A 22,978-nucleotide genomic window follows, 5' to 3' on the forward strand; every position below is an offset into this window, starting at 1 on the left:
TGCTGTGTTCACGGTGCTTGGTATGGTGACTGGAGGGTTGACCTACAGCCTGGCAGGTCTCTAGAAGGTGGTGTGTGCAAGAAATATGGAGGGAGAGGCTGATGCAATGGTTTTCTCGCTGTGGCAACCCCTGAGGTATCTGTAGGATGAATCCCTGGGTGATGGATGGGGAACTCCGTGGTGGTAAGTAGCCTATATCAGGGATCAGACGGAGGCAACATTGTGCAAATCAACTTACAGTTCTTTATTCAACAGCAGACAATGGGCAAACGATTAACAGCAGATTCTCAAGCTATAAGAGTCATGGAGAGCTGGTACACAGGAAGGTTACACGTAGCCTGGTAGTAGATTCAGGCTGGCTGGTAGAGATGGAGCTGAGTCCAGATGGTGGATCTCAGCTCTGGGTTAAAGTCTCCTGACTTGCCCTGGATGCAAGGCCATGGCCTGAGGAACCTGTGGTTCCTGGTAGTGGACTCTGGCTGTAGCAGCACTGTCATGTGCTGCTCACTCTGACTGGACTTGACTCCAAGATAGAGTCTCTCACTCTCCTGCTCATACAGACAGACTATGTGCCCCTTGCCCACCAGGAGTTTATATATTCCCTTGGTCAGGTTGTAGCACTCCATCACTCAGCTTCCAACTTGCTTTACGGGAACATCATTGGACAACAGCATTAAGTATTACCAGGCAGTGGCTACAGCTGCAATCACAAAGTTCTCCAGTAACTTAGAGTTACTTGGAGACTTCCTAGAGAGGTGACCAGTCTCCCTAAAAGCTCCTGACATGGAGAGAGCGCTTTTCGCAACTACCACCTTGCCTATGCGTTGGCAGGGGTGTTTCAGATAGATAGAAGGCTCTAGTTTGGGTCTCTATGCCTCCATCCTCTTCTTACAGCATATACACATAAATGATGGTGGCCACAAATCCAGAAGAGACTTAATGAGAGATAAATAATTGTAAATTAATCCTGTAGACAAGTAACAGGTTCAGATTTTGGAGTGTCCTGTGTGAGAGCGGACAGGGTCACTACTCAGCAGAACCTCTTGTAGATGAACTCACTTTCAGAATACATAAATTATATGGTGTCAATGATGTCTGGTGGGCTGGGCAGAGATCCTACAATGTGGTCAGCTTCATGTATGAAAGTCACCTCCACATTGTGGCTTGTGTAGGAGAAGCCCTTGAAAACAACCCCTGATAGTGTTAGGGATTTTGCCTCTGTAGGTGATATTAGGATGGGCAGAGGGACAGGACTATGGGACGTCGCTGCTTCAGTCTAGGAGAGAAGATACAGACATGAGATGGAGGATGAGAACAGGATTTGTGTACAAAGTATCTGACATTGATGACAACTACAAACCCTATGCGGCTATGGACTGGGTCTCCTTGGGCTCCACCAGAAAAAATGATCCTAGTAGAAAACCCCTAGTAGCTTTCAAGTTGAAGAACTTCTTAGGTTTATTATTGCCCTAGATTCTGGGCCCACCAGATAATCCTCTTGTAATCTCGTAGTTCAGTCTCACTCTGAACTGATACCTGACAGCTAAAAGTGCTGAAATGCTCTAAAACCTCTGAATGGTTGGGCAACTAAGACTGTTTTATTTTAAGACAGTCTTCATGTATCAGCTGAAGTTTTATTTGTTGATAATAATGAATTATAGAAACCAGCATGATTTCTTTCGCTGTGATGTGCAGGTTGTGAGTGGTATTGCAACTCAGCCACATTCACTTAAACAAAGATGAGTTGCGATACCAGACACAAGCACTGGACAGTTCTGGAAGCTATGTAGCCATCACTCCTCACTCCCATATATATATTCATCCACATCTTAAGGTTTAGTTTATCATAAAGCTATTTCCATATTCAAATTAACCACAAACCACAACTCTATGGGGGTCATTTATCTTTATTTTTCTTCCTGTTTTTTCTGCCTTTTTTGAGACATTTTATGGCGCACTGCAATTTTTGTGCCTTTTTGTTTTACGTCAGTAAGACACATTTATCTTCTATTCCAGATGTTCTAAATGTCGCAAACAACATTTATCATTTCAAATTGTCAAAAATTTGCAACATTTTTGGTGATAAAATGCAAGACAAAACAATTCTTAAAGAGAACCCGTCATGCAAAATAACCCCCTAAACTAAATATATTTTCATAAACTGCCATTAGAGAGCATTGCCTCTATCCCTTCATTGTCCCTCTACATGCCTGTAAACCTAAGCAATGAGGTCCTAAAGCTGTATGCAAATGACCTGTGAAATGTCCAATGAAGCATTAGCATATTCAAGCTGTCCACTCTATTCATGAGTGGGAGGTACAGCCACACCCCCAGTGCTTGACTGACAGCCTGTATAATGGTGTGAGGCTGTATAATGATGTGCTTCCTGGTGCTGGTGGCCACGCCCCCTGCAGCCTGTGTGTGCATGTGTGTGTGTATAGGAGAGATACAGCAGCTCCAGGCAGCCATGTTACAGCAGAACATGTCAGATTCATGTGTAGCTGATGTCTGTGTCTCTCACCTGTATATTAGGAGGATGCAGCATGTCAGCAGATGCAGCACACACTAGCAATACTTTACTATACATTACACACATGAGCAGGGGGAGGAGAGGGGAGGGGTAACAGGGGTGACATCACTGCCTCTGACCATGTGACCAGCCTCATTTACATGATAAAAAATAGATGATTTTATAGTGATTAATGTATGAAATAACTAGATAAAGGCTGGGATGGGATCCTTGTGAGCTGCTCCAACAGGTAGTAGTGACAGGACAAGTGACACAGACCTGATGACAGGTGTCCTTTAAGGAAAACTCAAAAATGTCTCAAAAAGAGATCTGAAAAAAAAAACATTTAACACAAGGAAAAAGTGAGATTGATAAATTACCAAAGAAGCAGATGGAAAAAAGACACCAAGCCAAAACAAACAGAGATAAGATAAATGACTCCCTATGTCTATAGATAATAAAGTGAACCGAGCCTTAACATGGAGATTTTATATAACTGGAGGTAATTTGCTATATGCTGCATGTATAGAGTTGAAACCAGAAGCTTCCATACACTATGGGGCACATTTACTAAGGGAAGTGCGCCAGTTTCTGCCAGACTTTGCATATTCTTTTATGTGCAAACTGTTTGCAAAGGTATTTAAGAAGTGTCTACAACACATATGTGTCGCACACAACTGTTTTGTCGGGCAGCTGCACTAGGGATCATACAACACAAATTTCTACATTCTTGAGCAGTTACTCCATCACTTTGAAGAAACTGGACTCAAGTTTTTGGGATAAGTGGTGGTCCCAGTGGTCAGACTCCCACCAATCAATTCACATGTTTTCAGCGGATCTAACACATGTTTATGTACCTGCACAGACACATTGCAACAAATATAAACCAGGACAGGTGAGAGATTTTTGTTGATGGTTTATTGAAGGGAATGTGCTGTAGTAGACACTTGTACCCTCGTCAGAAAGGATCCATCTGATTGCTGGAACTTTTAGGGTATCTAAGGTCGCATTTTAAGATAGAATCCAAAGGCTCTAACTGCAATCACATGCAGGGGTAACATTCACTTCCATTGCATTTATTAAATGCAATGTTACCTCAACAAGTGATCATGAAGGAAGTATTTGGATTACGTCTCAAAAGGCAATAAAATGCACTTTGTGAAAGAGGCCTAAGTATCTGCCCACGGGGAGGACTGTAATCCATGAAATGTGCAGGTAAATCTACATCAAACTCATGTTTACACAGATTTACTTTTTTACCTCTTTATTTCACCTGCTCTGCTGAAACAGCACCCTATCATGAGATTGGGAGTTTGTTGTACCCAAATGAGCAGAGAAGCTGGTAGGACAAGTGTCTGCTATTTTATTCATCTCTATGGTGCTGATAGTTACTTCCATTAGTACCACTTGGAGTAGAATTGTCTCTACAGTCTCTACGGTCCGTGCCCCGGGTAAAGGACGGAGAGGCGCTGCCGGCCATCCCTGCCGGCTGGAAGCTGAGTAGAGCATGGCTCCCGTGCCCCTGTTTCTTCACGGACCGTGGAGATCACAGCGCTGGAGGCCAGGAGGGTGTCAGGATGTAAGTACATGTTTTTTGTTTTAACCCGCCTCATCTTGGGCACTAATGTGTTTTTTTATACTCTCGGATACCCCCATGAAATGGAATTGTACAGAAAATGGATCCTGTTATAGGTGGAAACATATCTGAAATAATTTGTCTTTTGTTACATGACAAAAATAAATATACACACTTGACTGTCACACAAAATTATACATAAAGATTAGAAATATAAAAAAAAATCTTCATTATGTTTTCTGCTATAAATATGGGGAGATTTTGTTTCCATTACGCTCTTCTATAATGGAAGATTGGAACGGAAACCTGCAATGTAGATGTGAACTCAGCAAAGACTGTAAAAGAATGTAAAACTGCGCCAACTTTATCTCAGTGTCTGACACTGGAAGATATATTTGGCATATTTTAAGACTGTGTAGCCTAATATAACACTCTATTCCATATCAACTGGCTTTCCTAAACTAATTTAGAAAAGTTTGGTGCTTTGACACATTTTTTTGGACTCATGATGTCAGCCCTTTCCCACACAGACTTTTGTACAGTTTTTGTGCTTTTGTACAGTTTTACTGACAGGTTTATTTGCCACAATTGATACTGTAATTCTGGCACATTTTGCCTAGTTAATCTCCCCATTGGGGCACATTTACTTACCCGTCCAATTGAGTTCCCGAAAGTGCATTGTCCGGCAATAATGCACTGTGCCGCGATTCACTAAGATTGTGCGGTCGATATCCTGCATGTGACGCTTCCTCGCTCAGGTCCAACAGAGTTCACCCGAGTTCACACAATTTGAAAGTTAAATCCCGCACTCAGTCCGAATCAGTAGGATTGTCCCGACGGCACGTTCCCCAATTTGTGTCGCATGGAAGCCAGTGTAGCTGCGCCAAAAAGTGATCACGTGCGCCAAAATTCCAGTACAGACACCTGTTATATACCTGTCAAAACTGTGCAAAACCCGAAAAAGACGAACAGTCCGACAAAAGTGAGATCCGCAACCCTTAGTAAATGAGCCCCATTGTGTCTTTTCTAATTGAAAGATTAAGAGAAATATAACCACATGACCTATTCAATATTTAGGCATCAGCTATTCGCAGTGGTCGAAGCTCATATGATACACCAATCTGATGAGGTTTGCACTAGACTAGAGGAAGGTGCTGACACATACACTGAAACACTGAGGAGGTTTTATGCTGATAGAATAGCCTAATAAATTAGAAATAGCAACACATTTCTTATCACATATCTCCTGGTATTTCAATGCCATCATTTAGTATATGGCAACAGCTGGTCTGTGCTTTGTGAAGAACACAATCATAAAACTGAATATATGGATTGCCCCATAGAAATGTTGGCATGTATATAATTTACCTTGTGTTAAAGAAGACACGGAAAACCATTGTAACCAGCAAATCTAACATAGAGAATATCTAAAGCCCTGTGTTATCAGGCTCGGCTATGGCTCCCTGCCTGTATGCTGCAGTAGTCAGGAGCGCATCATAGGGGCAGGGTAATTCCAATACCAATACCTTTCCCTGTTTCCCCAAAGCTACAGCAGTCTTTTTCCCTGCTCCTGTTTGTGTAGACTGTACGTGCCAGATCTAAATCTGGCAGACGTGATGACATTCTGGAAGTGGATGCTGTTGAGGGGGCATTCTGGCGGCTGCTGTTGTGGGGGCACTCTGGTTATTGGCTGCTGCTGCTGTTGTGGGGGCACCCTGGCTGCTGCTCTTGAGGCAATCTGGCAGCTGCTGTTGTAGTGGTACTATGGCTGCGGTGGTGGGGACATTCTGACAACTGCAGCTGCTGTGGGGGCACTATTACTATAGGCAGCTGCTGCTGTGGGGACACGCTGATTGCTGCTGCTGCCCTTGGGGAACTCAAACTATTGGCTTTTACTGCTGCTGTGGAGGCACTCTGACTATTGTCTGCTGTAGGGGCACATACTTTCCATGGCCTTGTCCCTGATCATTTAACAATGTGCCATGTATGATAAATGTGGATCACACCTCTGGCACCTTCACTTGTCTCCAGAACTGGGGAACTACAAAATTTGCAATTATTTTTATGGGAGTTCCAAGAAAAGATGTGCACACTTGAATTATGCCAAAAATGTCTGTAATAAGAATACTTCTTTAATATTTGCTTTGCAAATGCTAAGAGGCAATTGCTACATTTGGTGTCACTGCTTCTTTAAAGGTATGAGGACAGACCTGGATTTTGGAATCTGCATTTTGCATACATTTATTCTGTATATATTAAAAGTACAAAGTAAAGCATATTCACAGGACAAAACCAGCAACGGGCGGCTTCCAGATACAAAGAGCAGCTCTTGGGAAATGAATGTAAAAAAACCAAAATGAAATATCCACAAAAAGAAAATCACAAACATGACAGAAAGTGATTTAGTGTTAGTGAAGTGTATTTTCCAGTAAAGCGTGGCAAAAAATATATAAACCATTGCACATTTCAACCAAGTACATCAAAAGCCAGAGTCGGGTATTCCACTCCGTTAGACAAGTGCTTCACTCTTGCACAGATAGGCTAAAATATCACTTTTATAAGCTCTTTTCTTGTTATAATCACTTATATATATATTTATATAATCTTTTAATCTATTTCTTATTTTTAAACATACGCCTTAAAGCCTTTATAGACGCATCCTCCCTCTCCCTCCATGTGTCATCTTCTAAGAATGGTTGTCCAATACGCAAATAAGCCCGATGAAAGGAACATTTTACTTAAAAAGCTCAAAGTTCATAAACTAAGTTGGATCACGTTGTGTCTCTGTTTCTCCAATTCCTGTGGAGACTTCAGTGGAGTATAATGAATAGCTTAAATCTGGCCAAGATATGGAATAGAACAGAAACATTATGGGATTTGGACTGAAATATTCTGGGGAGGCAGCCATTATATTTATGACTTGCAGTGCTTTTACCTAAAAGTGCAAAGTCTTCACTACTAATGGAAAAGGCAGAAAATAAGCATTTCTTTGTATAGTTCTCCTTGAAAGAACACACCCTGAACACATCAACATACAGACTAGACAAAGCTTAGAAATTAAATTTGCGTGCACAAGACTGCTGCAGTTTATCCTGTCTTACAGCTTTCATTTTAGAGACCACACCGGTCAAACGTAAGTCTTCTTTGTCATTTTTTTTGTCCACTTTCTCGCTTTTTCAATTCATTTTCATACATATAACATGATGTTCTGGGCAAACAATACGTGCAGAGGTGTTCCAATAGTAAAAAGAACAAAAATGGTCAAAATAAAATTATGGAAGCATAAAATGTTTCTCTGTGTGTTTTATCTGCATAGCTGACCCTTGCGGCTTTGGAGGGACTTTAACCTGCAACTGCATGCCGTTTCCTCCAAACCCATTAAAGTTATATCAAGTCCTTTATAGATTTGATGGTAGAAATAGGTATTCCAGGTCTTCTTTTTATTGGATGATACAAAAAGAACTGGATTTGGAGGCATTCGAAAATTCAACTCAAAAAAGAATAAGGAAAAAGAGATGATTGGGTTATTTACAAGCAGCTCATTCTGGCATCCTTAGAGAGGGCAGCGGTGGCGGTGCCACCATCTGTAAGGTAAACAGCTGTGCTCGATTTTGAGTGGCTGAAGGATTCACTGCCCCAATTGTTGTTGACCTCACAGTCCTGGCGTTCAGTGGGTATGACCCATGTAGAAGGGCGCCACCTTTTAAGTGAGTAAGGCGTCTTCACTCTCTTCTTAATCTTCTCTCCTGAGCCAGCCCGACTGTCAGATAATGTCTCACCTTAACATAAAAATAAGGGGATTAGTAGATGGATGCAAGCAACATATCCTTTATTTTGTTTATTAAAGTAGGATATGTCAAGATAGGACAGAAAGAGTGCAGATTTTGTAGGGTAAATAATATAAAGCATTTCTTTTGGATATCTAAAATATGTGTTTTTGTGAAGAATTTGTTGCATAGCTCTGCTGTAACATCTATTGTACTGTATCTCTGAGTCTGAAGACTAAAGTTATGGACATTTAAATTAAATTCTCCTTTAGCTCCTAAACTTGGCTAATCAGGCAAATATGACTCTTCTCTGCTCAATTTTACATGAATTTAGGGGAGGTTTTTTTTATAGGTAAACTGCCAAGATTTCACGTAGGGAATTCAGGGAATTGTAGAATGGACATTTCATTCCTTATCTGAGTGAGCTAGTAGCTGAATGGGGTAAAATCTGTTAAAAGGTTCCCTTTAAACTGCAGACCATACATTGCGTAAGGAAATAATCCAACAAAATCAATCATTATAAACTAGAGGTACTTACTCATATATCCATTGTGACTGTGGTAATCTTCTACATTTGTTATCCCTTGCCTCTATACAATCAACTTTTAAAATTATGCTATTGATCCAAAAGGGCTCTGTGGTGAATTACCAGAGCCCCTCCATGCTCTAGCTTGACAGGCTGTTATACTGTGCAGGAGCACTTTCTCTTTCCACTGTGTGAGATTAGAGCAGGGGGATGGTGACAACGGCTCTTGCACAGTGTAACAGCTTGTGCAGCCAGAGCACGGAGGGGCTCAGGTAACATCCTACAGAGCTCTACTGGCTTATAAACATAATTTAAAAGTTGATGATTTTAGAGGAAGGAAGCCATGCATAACAGATATAAGAATATTTCCATAATCACAGTGCCTGGATTTATAAGGAAGTGTCCCTGGTTTATTATGCTTGATTTTGATGGTAGATTTCCTTTAAGGGTAATAAGTAAAGTGAAATCCCCCAGAGAAACATCTCTATTTTCAGATCTATCATAATTAAAATAAGAGCAAGTGTGTTTATGAAGCTCTTTGCATTACCCATTAGCCCTCTGCATTACCCACTGCAGCTCTGCAGAAATGGTCAGCAGAATACAGAGATAGGATTGTATTTTCCACAATGCCTAGGTTCTCAGAAAGTAAGGACCCCATTTAAAGCCAATAGAAGCAAAGTTTACAATATCATTAAATTGACACATAAATGGATGGAGGATGAAGACATTGGTATAATTTTCCTTAATTACATTTTTGTTTAAATATACCCCAAAAAATATTTTTTATCTACAATAAAGAAAGGTTAAATCCAACAGATGGGGGAGCTAAGGATATGGGCACCAAATCCAAATGCCACTGCAAAATCCTGTGCCCCCACGTGTTTCACCCACTGGCTTTCTCAAGGGGAGTTTTCTCCCCTTGAGAAAGCCAGTGGGCGAAACACGTGTTGGGGCTACACAGTGCACACCCAGTATCCTGGTATGGTAATGATTTTCTAGTATTGTTTTAGAGCCGTCCATGTTAGCAAGCTAAGGCTTGTATATAGCTGTCTTCTACCTCTAGTTACTAGGTCTCCTACTCCATACGGATTCATTTTATTCCCTATGGCACTTTGCTTGTTCTATATGTGGCTATGCACTGTTTTTAATCATGTATTCCCATTGTACAACTACCATGCTATGTAAATTTGCTGTTATTAATAATTTTTTGCATAACTAATAAAATGTATTTAATATTTATAATTGCTTGTGAGCATAGTACCAATTTGTATTTTTTGATACTTACATTTTAGGGCAATAAAGAAAGGTTGTGTAAACTTATATTGAAATGTATAACACTTACTCTGCATGCTGCAGTTATCCATAATACTGGAGGAGGACAAGTCTAGAGAGTTTGGTCTCTGTGCTCTTCTTGTGTGTCGCTGTCTGGTTTCTACAGGTGCAACCTGTGTTCCGGGATCTTGTAGAATACATTGGTTGCTGCTGTTGTTATTATTATTTGAGTTTACCCTGCTTTCTGAAGGCCGATCCCTTCTTTCCACTAGTCGGTCCAAAACAGATTCATCTTGTCCAGCTTGCTGTTCCCGTCTCAACAGCGGCTCATTCTCATCAGGGCTGGAATTGATATTTAAGCGGCTGTCCTCGCCTCTAAACTGGCTCTGTAGCATCTCTTGTGCCCTTTGGGCCATTGAGTTTGTATTGGGTCCCAAGCCTGCATTAGAATTTTGGGCTGAAGGACCTTGAGAGTTCACATAGCCTGTCCTGCCCCCAATTGTCGATGTAGTAACTGTGACCACATGAGGTTCTGCAGCACTAACCGTGTTCATTTTGGCTACTCCTGTTTCAACATGCTTTAAGTTTGATTTGTGTTTGCTTCCAAACTTAAGCCTGGACTCTTTACCAGAGGATTTGGTGTTAAGTGGGAGGGTGGTAGGTCGCTTGGGAAGGTTTTGCTGCTTAGGAAGTGGATAGAGTTGTGCAGGGTGAACATCCTGAACTAAGCAAGCTTGACCATTCCCTGTTTGTGTAAAGTCCTGTTGCCCTGTGGACTCCACAGCCAGCTTTATCAGTGGGTAAAACAAGTTAGAGCTTGTGCTACCCAGAGGATCAGACCCACTGAACTGTTTGAGGGAATGTTCCATAAGGTTCTCATCTGAACTTTCCTTCAGATTCTTATCTACCTCTTTTGGGTCAAGCTTGTTGGTCTCTAGATCTTCTTCTGTCAGCTGCAGACACACAGGAGTAGGACCTGTGGGTGGAATGCCATGAATGGCTTCCTCTGAGTACTGGACCTCCGAAATTGTGGTCATGCCAGTGCTTGGTGTGAGTCCGGTGGTGTTAGTAGTGGTGGTATTGGTTGACAAGCTGGTAACACTAGTCTCTGGGCTTGGAAGGCGAGCCTGAGCTTGTTGGCGCTCATAATTAATGGAGTTTCGGTTCTTCTCACCAGAGGTAAGAGGAGTGCTGGACATTGACGTCTCAGATGAGATGTTCTTCAATATACTGTCAGAATTGTGTACGGAGTCTTCAATAAAAGAAGATGATGAATAATCAGGATAAGGTCCAATCTTTGGGATTCGCCGGCTTTGTGAAAGATTACTGGGATGAAAAAAATAAACAGAAAAAAATGATTACAAAACAAAGCAAATTAATTATTACATAGCTCACTAGGATAGAAATAAACCAACACAGATTAGTGCTGCTCTCTCTTTCGATAGATATAACTATAGATAGTATGTCACTCAGACAGCACTATCTCCAGGGGTTCTCTATGGGTGCATTGCAGAGAACCAGGGCCAGAAAAAATTAGTCCTCCCCCAACATCTTATGTAAACATGGAATCAATTTATTGGAGCGAAATCCATACAATACGAAATTAACGACACAGGGCACATGCTTGGGAAAAGCTGCTGCATAGGCTAATATCTGATCGATGGATTTGGCTCTAATAGATTAATTGAAGTTTTTGCATGAGATGCTGAAAGGGATCTTTTTTCCGTTTATATGGATAGATAGTTTTAATTTTGTAATATTTATCTGACTATAATATCCTAGAATTAGGAAAAATATCTTATTTATTTATTTTTGCATCATATAACACATACATAAGGACAAACATGTTTTCAATGGAAACATATGTCTTATCATTCCTCTTGCCAGAGACAGTGGCGACACACTGTGACATTATTTACAATGTGTTTAATAGTTTACTGCCAAGAATCCATATCCATGTGAGAATTTTCATTTAATGCAACAAATGGTACAGCTTTTCCTTGGCTTCAGCTCCATGTCATACCGTTCGTTCTGCACTGCTGTAGACGTTGGGTTGATGGTTGGGCTCACTGACTTGTTCCTCTCCCAGATCATCATAAGCTCGGCCATCCTCTCTTCTGCACATTGAGCTGTCAGACGGGCCTCTGCATCCTGATCCCAGCAATCGTCAATTGTTTCCTTTAATGACCTTACAGCCTGTGGAAAAGGAAAGAATATAAAAATATATCAGTATTGAAGGGAGCAGCTCCAAACCTCCAAAGCTCACTACAAATAGCTGTCAGCATATGAACATGTTTAATCACGTCATACTTCTTTCAATAGTAAAAGAGCCCCCTTCTTGTTAATGCAGCACAAGTTACACCTTGCCAACGATTACCAGCTAAAGTGTCTCATTTCCAGTAGGCAGGTTAATCAATATAATATTATAACTACCCTGTTTCCCCCAAAATAAGACATCCCCCGAAAGTAAGACCTAGTACAATTTTGTCCAGGCTTAGAAATATAAGGCCTCCCCTGAAAATAAGACCTAGCAGCCGCCATAGCAGCAGCTCCCCCCGCGCCATACATTAGTACTAGTAAATCTTTTAGATGCTGCAGAAGGATGTGACATGGAGAAGAATTCATGGAAGTAAATCACTGGTTGTTGTGCTGCAAACGTGATACCAGCAGCTACCAGGATAAGAAGGGTCATTTATGGAAAGTGCTTTTACTAAACATGAGAGACTGGGGCCAATGATTCTAATAGAAATGGAGTCACAAGAAATACAGCATGAAATTCAGAGTTTGGAGAGTCATAAGGATGTTAGAGAAGTTGATTTTTTGTTCAACGATAAATGTAAATTCTTGTTCATGGAAAAATAAGACATCCCCTGAAAATAAGACCTAGTGCCTCTTTAGAATCAAAAATTAATATAAGACACTGTCTTATTTTCGGGGAAACAGGGTAGTAGTAATCCCAAAGGCTGTGGAATTAAGCTTCAAAAGGCAGGAAAACGTGAAGTGCAAACATGTACTTGTTTGTTTTTAAAGAAGCAGAGTCGCACTCCTTTGTTTTGCCTGAAGGAGCATTTTTACTGCCATATAACACAGATCCCTTCCCTTTGTGTTATAAGGTGGTGTCATCTAAGCTGGACAACATGCTGGATGTAGCAAGAACCAGAAAGACTACATGGATTACAATGTCAAGGGTAGGCAGTTGTTGCCTTGTGTGTTTGCATCTCTTAAAGGTATCAAGTCAAATATACGCTGCTCAGAGGGTGTCACATTGTCTTACACACTGAATATACACGGGGAAGGATGAACACTGTGGTTGGTGATAGTTCCAACATTCCAAGATAAATCATTTTACGCCACATTTTTATACACATTTGACGGGATTTATAGAAAATCCTGGCCTGTGCAGCTATAAATCCCTGTAGACCTGCCACCACTCTGCCAACAGAGAATAGATGATTTGGAAAATATTGATTTTAGACTAATTGTGGTTTGGAAATAATTTTGGAGATAAATATTGCATTTCATTTTAGGGATTTTAGGTTTGATCTTAGAATCCAGGTAAACATCAGTAACTTGGATCCTTCCTTGGTATAATGAGTAAGGGATAATCTTCTATTTCATTACTACATTCCTAAGGGTTATTGTTTGGGCGGAGTTTAATCCACCACAACTGTATACATAGTATTCATTGCTGTTTTCGAGTAGAAGATATAAAAGGGCATGAAAAGTGGATGATGGGAACAAAACATGATCTTGGAGGATAAGCGGTAATCTGATGTTTAAGCTTCTTACTGCAACATTAGCAGGAGAAAAACAACATATCATTGGAAGCACAGAATATTGTGTCAACAACATAGATCCGTCTGTTAACAGGGTCCTGCATTGTTAACCTATGGAGGCAACTAGTTCTCTCCAAAGGACCATACACCATTATGCTACATATACTCATAAGCTCATAATCATAAGAATACTGGAAGTTACTAGAGCACATACCTAGAAGAGTTAGAAGTTTCTACAAAAGAGGTCACCCCTTCCCACTACGGAATGATTGCCTTCCTCCCCTTTATAGCTTGTCATTTAGATGTCAGTCATTGACTATTGGGTGGGACTGTGAGCTCACATGAATAGTAGGATTAAAATTTCAGAAGCCTTGTCTCAAGAACAATTATTTGACCTTACAGTATTTACTTGTGGGACTTTACATGATATATTCTTAGCTCTTGCTGCAATATTTGAGGAGTCCAGAGACATTTGATAATGTTGGTAGTTTTCATGCCTGACAGATTGTTTGAGGGAATTTCTGTAATTGAGAATCCACTCTGTATATACGTGAATGATTATGTTTCTACCACAAGTGCATGGGTTTCTGTAGGTAAATGAATGGGACAGTCACAGCAACCTGTGCAAAATTTGCTACATGTGAATATACCCTAATTGTCCAATAACATGAAACATAACCTAATACAATTTTAAGGGGTTCTCCACCTGAGATAGTGATGGCATGACATAAATATGTGACAAATGCAGGTCCCATCTCTAGGATTCTTGTGCTCTAGGATCCTTGCTTCTAGATAACAACCATAGGGCCATAAATCAGGAATCTGTTGCTCTCAGGCTTGGACTGGCCCACAGTGGTATCCAATCTTGACTCTTGAGCTTGACCCTTGAGCTAGGAGGACCCCCTGGCTTGGTGCACGGCGAAAAGTACTTTCAATTGTGCTTCATACAGATATTCCACATACAGCATTTCAAGCATCGTATGCATTCATTTAATAATATGGAACAAATTTCCACTTTATACTTATATACTGTAGATGCAGGTTATGAGATCTAGAGGCAATCTCTAGCCAACCCTCCAACATCTTGCTGGGCCCAATCACCAATCTTGCTGCTACCCGAGGCCTGCTGCTGTGTGGGGCAATATCACTGTCTCACAACGCTAAGAGGACCTTATGGTCTAAGGCAAGAGCCCTGTCAGTAACCTGACCTACCAGAATCAATGTAATCAATGCTACTGTAAATAATATGTTAGTGATGTGGCATGACATTAGCATGTAGCTGTACATTGATGGGACCCAAGAATAGATTTTACAAGTGGGCCCTAGGCATTTCAGTCGGTAACTAGGTGCACAATCAAACAATCAGCCCCTTACAGACTTGCAATACAAGTAACGTATCCAGGCCTGGAAGATTGCTGTATGATCACACCATAGCCTGTTGCAACTATAGATACACTCATACATGTCGTCACATTTGATCTTACCAGGCTGTTCTCCTTCCATGCCTCTGGAAACTTTGGTCTTTGCTTTTCTCTGGAAACCAATACTTGCATGTCTTCAAATGTAGGGTGGTTACCTGCCTCTGTCTGAAATGCCATCTGATATTCAGGCACAGATTCTCCTATAAACAGATCATCAGTAATTTAGTGCCATAGATAGTAAAGTGCATTAATACATCAATAATTCATACATTTAGCAGAAGAACCATTTAAACATGTGATTGCTTCAGACCGGACTGGGTCTAAAAGCTTTTACCAAACCACATACAAAAAGGGCTGCAGGTGCATCCAGATCCCTTCAAGGAAAAAACTGCTTGTGAACCAAAATTGTGTAAGGCCAAACTTATATGTAATGGAGTAAGATCTTTGGCCTTACTGATGACAATCCAAGGCTGCAGTAGAGGCTGATATGTCTTCAGGGAATTACCATGATTTCATTAGTACCTAAAAATAGTCCTAATTATAAGTAGACAGTCCTACCACTTTTCAGACCAGGTATAAACCCACTGGACGTGGCAGTCATTCAGGGTCTGGTGATTACTCATATCTATAGAGCATTGAGGATTTATGTATCACCTTCTACTACATACAATTATTTAAACTAACCTGCACTCCCACTTTTTACAGTGATTAAAAAATATTGAGCTTGTGTTGAACAGTATTGTATAGTGTTCCATCTATTGAAAACTGAAAAATGCACTAAACTAATATATAGTTCTACTCTTTAAAGCACAAATCCACTGCTTCCCTTTACATGGTTATGTCTGCCTGTAGCCACCACATTGTGCAGCTACCACTTGTGCAGCAGTAAATATCTTATGGCATGGAGCTCCCTCTATTGGTGTTTGCAGGAAAATGTATTGGCTCTATGTGGACAAACAAAAGATCCACATTAGTGATGTGCTTGCGAATAAGCCCCATAACATGTCACCACATCACTAAGGGGAAATTGCAGTGGTTAATCCTGCCTGGCAAGGCAGAAGTTAAATCTGTATATGATGTAAAAGTCCAGTATCCAATGATCTGTGTTACATCCTGTCTCTGTGAACTGAGAGGTAATTGGAGGAGCAGCCACCACCTGACCAAAGGGAGGTAATAAAACCCCCTGGCCAGGAATGTTCTAGAGAACACTCCGAGAGGAGTCTCTCTCAGGAGAGAGAGGAGAGCAGTCTCTCCCAGAAGGGAGAAGAGACCGGTCCTAGTCAGGCCCTCTGGGTCTGCAGGACGCAAGCAGAGAGTAGTTAGCTGAGCAGCAGCTCAGAGTCTCTAGCACACCAGACCAGTGTAGGAAGAGCCTAGCCCCTGCCTGAAGTGGAAGATAAGACTAGAGCTAGTGTAGTGAGGAAAGGGGTATCATCCTACCTTTAAGGGTGATACCTGAAGAGACCCAGGACCGAGCTGAAGCCTCCTCTAAGGACCCAGCTGCCTCCCAGCCTGCCCTATACATCCAGGCTGGTGAACTACATCCTGTGGCTCCCTCCAAATACCTCTCCAGTACTCCACCATCTTGTTAAAGGCACGTTGCTGATGTTCCTGTCGGTTCCAATAAAGAACTGTAAGTGTTTCTGTTCAACCTCTGCCTCCGTCTGGTCCCTGCTGCTACCCCTGCCTACATCACCGGCACCCTGTCCATCGCCCAGAGACTCACACTCGGGACATTAAGGGGTTGCCCCAGGGAGATCCGCTATAGCAGCCTCTCCCTCATCATTTCTTGCCAACACCACCCTGCTGGAGACCTGCCAGGCTGTAGGACAGCCCTCCGGTTCCCCATACCAAGCACCGTGACAATAGCGTGCTTAGGCCGCAACCGCCAGCCACTCCGGTACCGCGGGCCCCGGCTGTCTCTAGGCCTCACCTCAAGGGCTAGGCCCCGGTGGGGGATGTTGCAAGTGGCGTCACGAACAGGATTGATACTTCTGTGCCTTATTACGGCATTAAAGACTTTCCTTTATTAAAAAGACTGTGCTGCCTAACCCTGCTGCCATCCGGGTTTAGGCCCAAGTACTTGTGTGTTTCTGGAATGAACTGTGTTATACTGCTGCCACGTGCTGTCGAGCGCCGCTCCAGCACTCCAGAGGTTAATCCTGGCAAGAATTAACTACATCTGCTACATCCTGCGCTGCCGTGCCTGAAGATTTTTACCTCAGAAACTGTGGCGCAGCAAATAATTCAAGCCCGCCAAAACCTTCACTGGCGGGAAACCCAGATGACGCATCAAGCTCCACCCACGCGCGAAGGGCGCGAACCCCGCCTCCTGTGGCGCAGGAAAAATTAGAGCCCGCCACAGTTCTTGGCGGGAAGGACTTGGACTCCTCCCACTGGCTAGAGGCGGACTTCCTGTCCCGCCTCAGAGAAGCGCCAGAACTTGAGTGGATTGTGGACAGTGAGGACAGCATCATGTGGGGTCCTCCGCCCTTCCCTCCTGTGGAGCGTCCTGAATTCTATGAGGTACTAGAGACTATGGTGGTGGTCTCTGCGCAGCCGGTCCGGAGACCCTCCGCTGGACATCGGCTGCACCGAGGATTGACTCGGGCCTTCGTCACCAGGACGTGTTATCAAACGGTGACGCAGTACCAAGTTCCACCCGGGCGGTTCCTCATACCCATCCCGGTTACCATCCCGGTACCGCAGGCCCACGTGGAGGCGCCACGTGGGGAGGCCCCGACTCCTGCCGAGCCAACGCCTGGGCCTACTGCGGCTGTGCCACCTGCTCCGAGACCTACCAGCCCTGCTGTGACGGTTCCTGATCCTCCAGTTGCTCCTGCTCCTGTTCCGGCACCTGCCCGACCATCACGGAGATCCGAGCCTGCACCGGAGCCACGAGCCCCAGCACCGGCACCTCCGCAGCCTCGAGGCCGAGGTGAGGCCGCCCGCCAGCGACTCCGGGACGCTGTCTCGGAGCAGCGACGCCGCGAGAAGGAGGCCCAGCGCTACATGGCCGGCCGGTCTACAGCTGGAGCCTGGGTGGAGAAGAACCGCACCACCGGCATGGTCCGGTTCTTCGACAAGCAGCGTGGCTATGGCTTCGCCACCCAGGATTACACCGGACGGGAAGTATTTATACCCCGCCGGTCAGTCAAGAGGCCTGATCTGCCGGAGAGCCAGCACAACCTGAAGCCAGGCGAGTGTATTGAATTCTCCCTGCAAGAGGGGCCCCGAGGACCTTGGGCGGCTGGTGTGATCCGGATCCCCGACTCCGATGAGGACCGCTACTACCCGCACGATGACTGGTATGAGGACGACGAGTGGCCGGAATCTCCGAACACCTCTTCCTCCTCGGCTGCGAGTCCCCGGGCGGTGACCCGCGTGAATGCCCCATCCACGGTAATCGTGAGTACGGGTCCCATTGCCATTCATGGGCCGGGCATGATACAGGGCGCCACCCCCACTGTCTCCCCTGCCGGGAGTATTGCCAGGTCCCGCGGCTCTTCTGTGGGAGAAGACATCCCGGCTAGCGAACCTTGTCCGGAGGTTCCATCTAGGCCCACATCTCCCCTTGCCGGCTACCGATGGGGTGATGACCCGGCCCCGGAAGAACCGGAGCTGGAAGGAGCCGCGGCTCGGCCGCCGGGCTCTGTTTATTTCTTCTTGGACCCCTCCGTGGTCCCTGGCTCAGTTGAGCCCCCGGCTGGAACAGCCGACACCCCGGGCGACAGCGCTCCTCCCCCTGAAGGTCCGGAGGATGTTGCTGCATCTGCAGTACCTGCTACTGCCACCGGGTGTCCCCAGCCGGCACCTACTCCCGCTGAGGATGCACAGGATTCCCTACTGACTTTGGATCCTGTCCCTGCTGAACCCAGCGAAGGTGCATCTGACTAACCCCTGAAGGGCTGTAGCCCACTTCAGGTACTTTGTACATATGTATATTTCTGTCCTTTCCCTAAAGAGCCAGAGACTTTCCTGAGACTCTTACCCTTATTTATCTCAGTCAAGAGATTATACACTGTCATGTGCTATGATAGCACCCTTCCTCTGCCACAGCAGAGATTTCTTCAAAGGACTCTGTCCCTCTACAAATAGAGGGGACCCTTTGCTTCTACTGCACTTTCCCCCCACATCAAGGGCTGTACCCAGAAGATGGACTTTGTCAGTAGAGACCTTCTGTGAGACTTTTGCCAGATACTCAAGGGAAAAGTTGCTATGTCTATTGACTATTATTTTGCACTTAATGCCTTCCTTTTTAGGTACGGACATTCTGTTTGCACTTCCATGCCTTTTCTCTGCAGGAAAAGAGACATTTGCTATCGTGCTACCCTGAGTAGCCTATCCACCTCTGTAACGTTTGCAATGTTATAAGATGTGTACCCATTGGGCTGCTAAGCCAATGTGATTTTGCCAAATGTTTGCACACTGTCATATCTGCCAGTAGTCTGCATTAACCCTTTCATAGGCTTTACAGGTTGTAGTGTGGCTGTGTCGGACCGTCTTTCTATGTAAAACACTGACCGCTACCTGATCCCTCAAACTGAGGTTTGCACGTGGGGGTAGTCCGTAAACTGCGGGTCCTAATGGGGACCGGGGGTGTTACACAGTTAGCACCTGGATGCCACTCATACATGGGTAAGGTTGTCAGTCAGGAGGTACTCGTGTTGCATAGGCTAATGCAGTGCATATATACACATTATATAATTGCCGCCAGGGAAGAAGTGTTGATAAAACAAATATACAGGCCTTGGTGCAAGGAGTGGATTACAGGACATGACACCACACCTTTCCTACTGTACAGTTCGGTTTAATGGCGTCAGCGACCAACTGTCATACAGCTCTTACATATTTTTGTCTTAGTCCGACACCAACCCAGGTGCCTGTCTCCAGGACCATGGGCGGTTTGTCCCTACACCTCCCATAGCCTGCACTTCCTAGAAGTGCCTTTAGCCCCCTCTGTGCCCCAAAACATCTATAGTCGAGCCGAGGGCGGCTCTTTCAATTGCCCCCGGGGTATGCAACACCCTCGCCGATGCAATGGCGAGTGGGTGCTTGCGAATAAGCCCCATAACATGTCACCACATCACTAAGGGGAAATTGCAGTGGTTAATCCTGCCTGGCAAGGCAGAAGTTAAATCTGTATATGATGTAAAAGTCCAGTATCCAATGATCTGTGTTACATCCTGTCTCTGTGAACTGAGAGGTAATTGGAGGAGCAGCCACCACCTGACCAAAGGGAGGTAATAAAACCCCCTGGCCAGGAATGTTCTAGAGAACACTCCGAGAGGAGTCTCTCTCAGGAGAGAGAGGAGAGCAGTCTCTCCCAGAAGGGAGAAGAGACCGGTCCTAGTCAGGCCCTCTGGGTCTGCAGGACGCAAGCAGAGAGTAGTTAGCTGAGCAGCAGCTCAGAGTCTCTAGCACACCAGACCAGTGTAGGAAGAGCCTAGCCCCTGCCTGAAGTGGAAGATAAGACTAGAGCTAGTGTAGTGAGGAAAGGGGTATCATCCTACCTTTAAGGGTGATACCTGAAGAGACCCAGGACCGAGCTGAAGCCTCCTCTAAGGACCCAGCTGCCTCCCAGCCTGCCCTATACATCCAGGCTGGTGAACTACATCCTGTGGCTCCCTCCAAATACCTCTCCAGTACTCCACCATCTTGTTAAAGGCACGTTGCTGATGTTCCTGTCGGTTCCAATAAAGAACTGTAAGTGTTTCTGTTCAACCTCTGCCTCCGTCTGGTCCCTGCTGCTACCCCTGCCTACATCACCGGCACCCTGTCCATCGCCCAGAGACTCACACTCGGGACATTAAGGGGTTGCCCCAGGGAGATCCGCTATAGCAGCCTCTCCCTCATCATTTCTTGCCAACACCACCCTGCTGGAGACCTGCCAGGCTGTAGGACAGCCCTCCGGTTCCCCATACCAAGCACCGTGACAATAGCGTGCTTAGGCCGCAACCGCCAGCCACTCCGGTACCGCGGGCCCCGGCTGTCTCTAGGCCTCACCTCAAGGGCTAGGCCCCGGTGGGGGATGTTGCAGATGGAAAGTCAGGCCCTTCTTAGTGAGCTGGATCATTAGGCTCCAAGCTCAATAAGAAGAGCCATCTCTTCTGGCTCCTAAACGGCTCCCTATTAAAGAGGACCTGTCACCCAATTTTTCGGCACTAGGAGCTGCTTACTAAAGTAAGCAGCTCCTAGTGCTTGAACAAACGCCGCAGTGTTAGAGTGTTAGAAACCTCCGGTAACGCTATCTAACAATGAGGCGGGGTAAAGTGTAATTGTCGGACAGCTTTGCGAGCATTCATTATTATACGTATTCATGAGGGGGCGGGGTTGGAGCGTGGCTAGGGGCGGTGACTGCCGCATGACGCGCGGCAGTCACCGCCGGCCTATGGAGCGAGTAGGGCGGTCCGGGGAAGAGGCAGCGCTGCGAGCGGTCCGATGATTACACTGTACCCCGCTGCAGTGCAAGATAGTGTTACCGGAGGTTTCCGGTAACGCTATCACTCTAACACTGTGGCGTTTGTTTCAGCACTAGAAGCTGCTTACTTTAGTAAGCAGCTCCTAGTGCCGAAAATTTGGGTGACAGGTCCTCTTTAAATATATAATAGGAAACCTCAGTCCAGACAGTCACCTTACTCCACTCTACATCTATTCAGATTTTTTTAGGTTAGAGGGGGTGTGGTGTAATGGTTAGGGGAGGGGTTAAGTGAGCTATCGGCTCACTCAAGGGAGGCGACTCCCGTCTTGCACGCAAAAGAGCCGGCTCTTCGTGCTGGCATTTTTCGCAAACGACCCTCACTAATCCACACTTTCTGCAGCGCCACTACAGCATCTGCAGGGTCTACCTACATGGCACCAGAAAATTAGCAGACCAATGCCCTTGTATGTTAATTAATTCCAGATTGGCTGAAAAGCAAGAAAGCAAGGTTCTAAATGTCTCCAATTATATCTATTTATTGTGCCTTCCATATTCTTTCACATTTCCACTTAACAGTGGCTTGGAAGATACATTTGGTTTTCCAACTATTGGCAACCCGAGATATCATAGCATTACTGCAACCTGGCAATAAGATCAGAAGCATATGACTGGCAACTGACAACAGACTGTGAACCACATCAGTGTCACTTGACTGGTGGGTAGAGATCATATAACAGCTACTTGGCACCCGGGTTTGTGTATTCGAGTATATGCTGACATTTTCATTTGCTTAGTTTGTATTAGTAAATTATTGTAAATGTATTATACATACACGGATATGGGAATTTACTTATACTGACACAAGCAGGGGGCATTTATTAATGGCTTCCTGGCAGTATTCCTGGCACAATTTTGCTTCTTTTCTGACACTCACTCCTTTTTTTTTGTTGCTCAATTTGGGCGCAGCTTAGGAATCACAACACTTTTCCTGGGCTACTCCTGCACTTTTTATGGCGCACAATTAGACCAGCTACTATTTCACCTTCGTGAATGTAGAGTCAACTCAGACCCCTTTCAGCAGTGCGCCAATTCATTAAGCCCCTGCACCAAAATGAACATTCCAGGAAAAATTATTGCACAATTTGCCACAATAACAGACCCTGCGACACTATTAACCCCTTAAGGACACAGCCATTTTGTAGCTTAAGGCTCAGCCCGATTTTTTGGATTCTGACTTGCGTCTCTTTATACGGTTATAACTTTTGAACACTGTTACTTATCAAAGCGATTCTGAGATTGTTTTTTCCCCACATGTTGTACTTCATTTTAGTGGTAAATTTTGGCAGATAAGTTTTGCATTTATTTACAAAAAAAAAGAAAATATGATAAATTTTTGGAAAAATTTGCCATTTTCGAAATTCGAAATCATTGCGTTTTCAGGCAGATCGATTTACCACCTAAATAACTTGCAGAATAACATTTCCCATTTGTCTACTTTACATTTTCATAATTTCTGAAATGTCTGGATAATTTATTTTGATGTCACGCGGCTTACAAAAAGAATAGCGCTTTTCCGGATTTTCAGAATTGACTATTTTGGGGATAAATACAGTTTGGAATGAAATTTTACATATTTAGCATCAAAACCCCCTATATAACCAACCCATTTTCAAATCTGCACCCCTCAAGCTATCAGAAACCGCTTTTACG

General features: G+C 44.2%; 1 protein-coding gene across 2 annotated transcripts in view; it reads right to left on the reverse strand.

The window, feature by feature from the left end:
- Positions 1-3,433: 3,433 nt before the first annotated feature.
- The window catches only part of BMPR2 (bone morphogenetic protein receptor type 2), a 121,672-nt gene continuing 102,127 nt past the window's right edge, over positions 3,434-22,978 (reverse strand). For both annotated transcript variants that reach the window (XM_072121203.1, XM_072121204.1), the window contains 4 exons: positions 14,911-15,047; positions 11,674-11,846; positions 9,721-10,976; positions 3,434-7,864 (listed from right to left, as the gene is read on the reverse strand). In XM_072121203.1, coding sequence (XP_071977304.1) covers positions 7,614-7,864; positions 9,721-10,976; positions 11,674-11,846; positions 14,911-15,047 — 1,817 coding nt within the window. In that variant the 3' untranslated portion in view covers positions 3,434-7,613. The remainder of the gene's footprint in view (positions 7,865-9,720; positions 10,977-11,673; positions 11,847-14,910; positions 15,048-22,978) is intronic.

This window comes from Engystomops pustulosus, chromosome 8, assembly GCF_040894005.1.
Source record: "Engystomops pustulosus chromosome 8, aEngPut4.maternal, whole genome shotgun sequence".
NCBI lineage: Eukaryota > Metazoa > Chordata > Amphibia > Anura > Leptodactylidae > Engystomops > Engystomops pustulosus.